Here is an 8,271-nt window from a genome sequence, read left to right on the forward strand (position 1 = left end):
TTCTTGGAGTCAGGACTCCCACTTCAAAGACTCAGAACTTGATCTCTGGCCAGGAATGGAGACTCCACAGGTGGTCTCTTATGGCATTACATGGGAATAAAAGAAATACACAAAAACGAGAAACAAAAGATGCACCCCAGACAAATGACAATTACAAAAATCAGGCAAATAATAATGAAAATAATGGAATATATACATATACACATACACCCAGAAGCAAAACCAAAACAGTCCAAAAAAAAAAAAAAAAAGACAATAGATTGACCCAGAGAACAAAGGAAACAAAAAATGATACCCACCAGTTAAGAACAAAATTAACTAAAGAAAAAACTGGAAAACAAAATTAAAGCTAGGTGCCAAATGGGGAGTAAATCACTGAAAACAAAACCAGCTAACAAATATGGTGAGAAAAAGAAGAAAAAGAAAGAATACAAATGCAAACTTAAATAGAGGTAGGTAAAGAAGATATAAAGATTATATTAAATATTATATATTAAAGATTAACTGCAACAGGAAAACAACAGTAGAAAAGCAAACAAAGGAATAAATGTACAAAAAATTTAAAATTTAAAAAAATTTTTTAAAAATTAAAATAAAAAATAGAGGAAAAAAGAGGAAAGAAAAAAGGAAAACCCTATAGAGCCACAAAAGGCCAAAATAGAGGAAGAAGTATATAATAGGAAAAAAAAAGTGTGATTAAAAAAATTCTCAAAATCTTAAATAGGTTTAATAGTACTAATAAAATTGATAACTACAACAACAGAGGGAAAAAAGAGGGAAAAAAAAGAAAGAAAAAATCTAGAAGCAACTACAGAACAAGTCAAAAGTTAAGAATATTAAATGTTTTTCTTGAGTCTCTGCTGTCAGCATTCTTTCCCTTGCCTCTATAGGATGCCCTCCAACACTGGGCTGGTCTCTGGACCTGCCGTGGGGACAGCTCAAGCTCTAATCTGGTCCTACTCCCATGTATTCTTGCCTCTAGTGTCCACAGCTGTCAAAACTAGTGCACTTTCTTTTGTGAGAACTCTCATTGCCCTTTTATCTCTTCCATAGGCACAGAGTCTGCTTAGTTGATCATGTGGATTTAATCTGCAGCTTGTACAGCTGGTGGGGAGGTTTTGGGTCTTCTTCCTGAGCCACACTGCCCCTGGGTTTCAGTTGTGGTTCTACCTCTGCATGTGAGTCGTCCACTGGGGTTTGCTCCTGAGGCTGCCCTGGAGGACTTGGCTCTGCCCCTGTGAGGGCCAGGAGTGGAGGTGGTGCAGCTGCTTGGGTCTCAGGGGTTCTGGCAGCACCAGGTACTCAGGGGGTCCAGCAGTTAGGGCAGCAGGAGCTCTAGAAGGGTATGGCAGCCCACTCCAGTATTCTTGCCTGGAGAACCCCACTGACAGAAAGGCCTGGCAGGCCACAGTCCACAGGGTCGCAGAGTTGGACATGAGTGAAGTGACCCAGTGTGCACAGACGCAGGGCTTTTTTAGTCTCTGTCAGCTCTGTCCTAGTGGGGATCATGCATGGACATGTGCGGGTTTTTGAATCATGGGGACCCTGGCAATACTGGCTGCATAGATAGGAGTGCTGGCAGCTATTGTCATAGGAGATATGGTTCTAATTAGAGCTTTTTCTAGCCTGCGGCAGCTCTGCCCCAATAAAGATTGAGCTTGAAGATGGTGCAGCTGCTTGGGTTGTGGGGATCCCGGCAGTGCCAAGTATGCAGGTACACGAACTGCCTCAGCCGTAGGAGCTATGGCCTTATCAGAGCCTTCTTCTAAGTCTCCAGCACCTGGCGATCAGAAAGCCTCTTTGGCTGGTCCTCATTTGCTCCACCCATTCAGGAACTTAGAGGGCTCCCCTGGCTGGGGTCCTTCTCTGCCTGGCACGTCAGGCACTTAAAGTCCTTCCACTCACCCACCCCCTGGCTGGTGTCCTAATCTGTTGTTCAGTTCGTCGGGTGCCCAAAGGGCCAACCTCTCTATTGTTCAGCTGCAGGTGCTGGCTAATGGGGAGAGAGAGGCTGCCGTGATGGCTGCATCCCCTATGCATCCGCTATGCATGACTCAGCAATACTGCCTTGCTTCCATGGCTGCCTGGCTTTCCTCCGCAAGTAGTTCTCACCACAATCTGCCCCCACATCCCCTCGGTCTGTCTCTCTACAGTCAATGGCAGCCCCCACTCTGGGATTGCTCCACAATCCCTATGCTCCAGCTCCTAGCTGGTGCATCTTCTAGGGGACCCGCATCCCTGTCGGGTTTGTATGGCTATGGCAAGGATTGTCTGTGTGATTCTCATTCTATTTACACTGTCACAGATTACCGGCTTCACTCTCAGGCTCAAATGTTTCTTCTATGTCTCAAATAATTGCCTTGATGAGGGGATTGGACCCCTGCTTCAATTCCCCTGCCCCCCAAGGGCATGCCCAGTCCTACTAACTCTCCTATTTCCCCCCCTACTTCCTTCATCTTCCATGTTTTGCGTGGTTCTATACACTGTTTTCTGGTTGGTCAGGTACTCCTGCCCACTCTCAGCTGGTGTTCTGTAAGCTCTCCTGTGTCTGAAGGTGTATTCCTGATGTATCTGTGGAGAGAGATGCACTCCACGCCCACCTACTCCCTTGCCAGCTTGTTCTATACAACACGTTTTATTGATATTTATTTATGATAGACATGTGAATTGTTTCAGTTTTTTGGTTGTTATGAATGATGCTGCTATTTACAGTCACCAGTATGAAAACAATGTAAATGTGCACTGACAAATGAATGGATAAAGAAGACGTGACACATGTATACAATGGAATATTACTCAGCCACGAAAAGAAGAATATACTCCCATTTGCAGCAACATGGATGGAACTAGAGATGATCACACTAAGCGAAGCAAGTCACAGAGAGAAAGACACATTCCATGTGACATCACATATGTGGCACCTAGAAAATGAACATATCTATAAAACATACAAACAGACTCATAAAATAGAGAAAGACTCACAGACATAGAGAACAGCCTTGTGCTAGCCAAAGAGGAGAGATTTGGGGAGGGAAGTGTTGGGAGTCTGGGGTTAGCAGATGCAAACTATTATACGTAAAATGGATAAACAACAAGTTCCTACTCTATAGCACAGGAAACTACATTCAGTATTCTCGGATAAACCACATTGGAAAAGAATGTGAAAAAGAATATCAATGTAGAATTGAGTCATTTTACAAAATACATTGTAAATCAACTATGCTTCAATAAAACTAAAAAGTAATGCTCCTGTGAACTTTCATGTACAAATTTTTGTGTGGACATATGTTTTCATTTCTGTCTAGTATATACTTAGGAGTGAAGTTGCTTTTTCACATGGTAACTCTATGTTTAATATTTTGAGGAACTGCCAAACTGTTTTCCAAAGCAGCTATATCATTTTGCATTTCCTCAACAAGGTATAGGCTTTAGTTTATTTCCCTGCCAACTGTTTTTGTCTGATTTTTAATGTTATAGTCAGCCTAAGGGGTGTGAACTGGTAACTCATTGCATTTTCCTGATGGCTAGTAATGCTGACCATCTTTTCACATGCTTATTGGCCATGTGAAATGTCTCTTTGGAGAAATGTCTATTGGAATGTCTACCCATTTTAGAACTGGGCTATTTGTAGTTTTTACTGTTCTTTATATATCCTAGATATAAGTTTCCTTAAGACTTGATATCTTCTGGAGGTGTAAAATGTAAAGTTAAAGTTCAGTATCATGTTTGTCTTGATACCTGGAAAAACTAGAAGGGCTTGAGTACCCTGGCTTCCCACTCTGCTCCACATGTGAGGACCCCGGGCCAAACAACTCTCCTTGTCAAACGGACCAAGTGTAGTTCCTGCTTACTCTTGAGTGATGGGTTTCAGTTCCCCGCCAATCCATGGAATAATTCAGATAAACCAATCACACGCTTCCCATGAAGCCAGAAGGCATCCACCCTCTTGATGACGCAAAGGTGGACTCCACTGCCCACGGTGGTTCCCCCCGCTGCTCCATGCCGCCCTGTGTGGCCTGCAGGGCGGGTGTCCTGCCTGGGCTGAGTGTTTGTGGCTCACCAGCTGCTGCCGGCCTCAGCTGCTCTCTGTCAGGTGTCGCTGTTCTGGCATTCGTGTAACTCTAGGGGGGAACGTTTCCCTCACTGGCCAGCAAAGAGGAAGCAGTAAAGACGTATATTGGATTTGCAGTTTTTCCCTTTTCTGTCTGTCATCTTTACTTTCTTTTTCTAAAAAATTTATTTTGTCCAAGTACTTGATTTTTGTTCATTTCTGCTATATAGCAAAGTAATTCAATTATACATACATATGTGTGTATATATATATATATATATATATAGTATTTTCCATGTTCTTTTTGATTATGATTTATCATAGGATATTGAATATATACACTTGCCCATGTTATTCAGTAGGACCCTGTTGTTTATCCATTCTGTACATCATAGTTTGCATCTGCTAATCCAAAACTGCCACTCTCTCCCTCCCTGACCACTCCTTCCCCTTGGCAAACACAAGTCTGTTTTCTATGTCTGTGAGTCTGTTTCTGCTCATAGATATATTCATTTGTGTTGTATTTTAGATTCCATATATCTGGTGGAATTTTGGGCTCCAAAATCACTGCAGATGGTGACTGCAGCCATGAAATTAAAAGACACTTGCTCCTCGGAAGAAAAGCTATGACCAACCTAGACAGCATATTAAAAAGCAGAGACATTACTTTGCCGACAAAGGTCCATCTAGTCAAAGCTATAGTTTTTCCAGTGGTCATGTATGGATGTGAGAGCTGGACCATAAAGCAAACTGAGTGCCGAAGAATTGATGCTTTTGAACTGTGGTGTTGGAGAAGACTCTTGAGAGTCCCTGGGACTGCAAGGAGATCCAACCAGTCCTGCGGGGAGCCAGCCTGACTGCTCAGGCTCCTTCTTAGCTCTGAGAGAGATCAAGAGATCCCTCTCTGTCCCGCCACCCCTGATTTATTAAAGCACAGGTTGGCCTTTCTCACCGCCATCAAGGAAATTGCTGTAGTGATCTTTCACCTGTTCACCTGTTGCTGATAAACTCGTCATGATTGAAGCCTGTTTTCTATCCAGTTAATGTTCTATTGATTTCAGTTGGGTGCTAGGGTGATGCTTTACTGATCTTAAGTGGAGGAATTTAAAACACCTGTGCCTGTAGCTCTGCACATGTGCAAACCTTTGATCTATTAGCAACTCCTGTTAGCATATATATAGGTGTGGTATTCTTCAATAAAGTTGGCAGAGTCAGACGCAAGCAGACTCTGTCCCTCTCAACCCCATTCTTTTCTAGTCTTTTCTTTCCTAGTCCTTTCTTTTATTTCTCAGGTATTTCGGCGATTGCGCCCGTGACCGGTTCGTTTGCCGGCAGGCTCCGGCAAGTGGCGCCCGAACAGGGACACGAGCGGATCCCGGACTACAGCCACCCAAAAACAAATAATCCCGCGGGCAGCGTTTAAAGTTGCAGATATTGTGGGTGGAGAGGGTATAGTTGAGAGTAAAAATCATGGGTCAAAGTAGTAGTAAACAGTTCTTTGTTTCTACGTTAAAAATGATGTTAACTGCTCTAAAGTTTATAACTCCTAAAAATCTGCAACCTACCTCCGGGACAGTTGAACATATTTGCAATTTCCCGGAAGACCCAAAATCTAGTAAAAAGGAGGCTGTTGCTTTAACATCTGACTCAGAGTCTGAACTCTCTCATGAGGATCAAGGAGAACTAGATGAGTACAATAGAGAGAATTGGGATGCTTTTACTGTTACAAAAGGGAAGGACAAAGCATCCCCCTTTTTGGAACTTAAAGAAATGTTAACATCCATATCACGGAGAGTGGAGCAATTAGAGTTACTGTTTCCTTCGGGTCCCAAGCCGCAGCACTTCAATACACCGTCTGTTGTGGCAGGATTGGATCCCATTCCAATTCCTCCTATGCCTCCTCCTTTGGTTGAGGCTCCCTTAATACCTACAGCTCCTGTATATTCTCCTTTGAAATTTGAAAAACCTGTCCTTTCCCCACTTCAAATGGCTGTTAAACATGCTAGAGACCAAGGAGAAAGCCTTGAGGGATATTCCCTGATTTTTCCAGTTTTTGAAGACGCTAACCGCTGCAGGCATTATGAGCCTGTTCCATTTAAACAGTTAAAGGAGCTTAAGCAGGCTTGTGCCCAGTATGGACCCACGGCACCTTTTACATTAGCTATAATTGAGAGCCTCGGAGCCCAATATCTGCCACCCAACGATTGGAAAGCTATTACACGCGCCTGCCTTTCTGGAGGCGATTATTTGCTCTGGCGCTCCGAGTATGGAGAAGTTTGTGGTCTTATTGAAGATCGTAATCGCCGTAATGGGTTACAAATTAATTTTGACATGCTAATGGGAGAAGGAGTCTTTAGGGCTCTTGATGCACAACTAAACTATCCAGAACAAGCTTACCTTCAGATTAGTGAAGCTGCATTGAAAGCCTGGAAGAAACTTCCCGTTTCTAATAGAAAGACTGAAGATCTTTCGAAAATTCGGCAAGGGCCTGACGAGCCTTATCAGGATTTTGTTGCTCGTCTATTAGATGCAATATCTAAGATTATAGGGGATGAAGAGGCAGGTCTTATTTTAACAAAACAGATGGCCTATGAGAATGCAAATGCTGCGTGCCAAGCCGCTCTGCGACCTTACAGGAAAAAGGGAAATTTAACAGATTATGTTAGAATTTGTGCTGATATTGGCCCTTCTTACCTTCAAGGGCTTTCTATGGCCGCAGCTATTCAAGGAAAGTCTATTAAAGAGGTTTTGTACCAACAAGCAAGGAATAAGGGAAATATAAAAAGGAGCGGGCCACCAGGTAGCTGTTTTTCATGTGGACAAATGGGACATCGTATGGCTCAGTGCCCAAAAAGGAACAATAACCCTGATTCGGCAAAAAATCCTAATGTCTGCCCTAGATGTAAAAAGGGAAAACATTGGGCCAGAGACTGTCGTTCTAAGACTGACATAGAAGGTAAACCTCTGCCTCCTGTCTCGGGAAACTGGGTGAGGGGCCAGCCCCAGGCCCCGAAACAGTGTTATGGGGCACTCAAAGCCGAGTCACAACCAAACCTGATCGACTTGGTATCAAAAACCTCTACCGAGCCACCCCAGGCAGCGCAGGATTGGACTTGTGCGCTGCCGCCCACACAGTATTAACCCCAGATATGGGGATGCAAGCCATTCCTACAGGGGTATTTGGACCACTACCAAAAGGAACAGTTGGATTAATTATTGGCAGGAGCAGTTGGACCATGAAGGGATTGTCCATTTCCCCTGGCGTGATTGATGCTGACTATACTGGGGAAATTAAAATTATGGCTTGTGCCCCCCTCAACATTATTAGTATACCTATTGATCAAAGAATTGCCCAATTAATTTTGTTACCCCTTCATGTGGAAGGAAAGATTGCCTCACAGAGAGAAAGGAAGGCTGGTGGTTTTGGTTCCTCTGATGTTTATTGGGTTCAATCTATTTCGGCTCAAAGACCAAAATTGGAGCTCATTATTGAAGGAAAAAGATTCTCTGGAATTTTGGACACTGGTGCAGATGTGTCAGTTATAGCTGAGGAACATTGGCCACAGCATTGGCCGAAGCAAGAAGCTTGTTCTACTCTGAGGGGCATAGGTCAATCTCAAAACCCACAACAGAGTAGCGGCCTCCTTCACTGGAATGATTTAGAAGGACACGAGGGCGATTTCCAACCTTTTATTCTGCCTCATCTCCCTGTTAATCTTTGGGGAAGAGATGTTATGCAACAAATGGGTGTATATATGTTTGCTCCAAATCAAGTCATCTCAGATATGATGATGAATCAAGGTCTGCTTCCACAGCAGGGACTAGGAAAGAGTAATCAAGGAATTACTTGCCCTATTGTATCCACTCCTCGCCCCACCAGAGCAAGCCTAGAGTGTTTTTGACGGGGACCTCTGATTTTCCTGTAACTCATGCAGATCCCATCAGTTGGAAGACTGATGAGCCTGTTTGGGTTGATCAGTGGCCCCTAACCAAAGAAAAAATTTCAGCAGCTGAACAATTGGTGCAGGAACAATTGAGCTTAGGACATATTGAGCCTTCCAATTCCCCTTGGAATTCACCAATATTTGTTATAAAGAAGAAATCTGGAAAATGGAGGCTTTTGCAGGACCTCCGCAAAGTAAATGAAACTATGATTGTCATGGGACCCTTACAACTTGGCCTGCCCTCGCCTGCAGGGATCCCTCGTAAAACGTTTAAGA

The 8,271-nt window shown here is 43.5% G+C and overlaps 1 protein-coding gene across 1 annotated transcript; it reads left to right on the plus strand.

The window, feature by feature from the left end:
* Nucleotides 1-4,893: 4,893 nt before the first annotated feature.
* Nucleotides 4,894-7,979, plus strand: LOC139031471 (endogenous retrovirus group K member 10 Gag polyprotein-like). The gene has a single exon (XM_070456736.1). The coding sequence runs from the start codon at nt 5,522-5,524 to the stop codon at nt 7,190-7,192; it is 1,671 nt and encodes a 556-aa protein (XP_070312837.1). The 5' UTR covers nt 4,894-5,521; the 3' UTR covers nt 7,193-7,979.
* Nucleotides 7,980-8,271: the final 292 nt, after the last annotated feature.

The sequence above is a fragment of the Odocoileus virginianus genome, chromosome 27 (assembly GCF_023699985.2).
Source record: "Odocoileus virginianus isolate 20LAN1187 ecotype Illinois chromosome 27, Ovbor_1.2, whole genome shotgun sequence".
NCBI lineage: Eukaryota > Metazoa > Chordata > Mammalia > Artiodactyla > Cervidae > Odocoileus > Odocoileus virginianus.

Coding starts and splice junctions, on each gene's coding strand:
- LOC139031471 (XM_070456736.1), top strand. CDS start 5,522: ATGGGTCAAAGTAGTAGTAAACAGTTCTTTGTTTCTACGTTAAAAATG.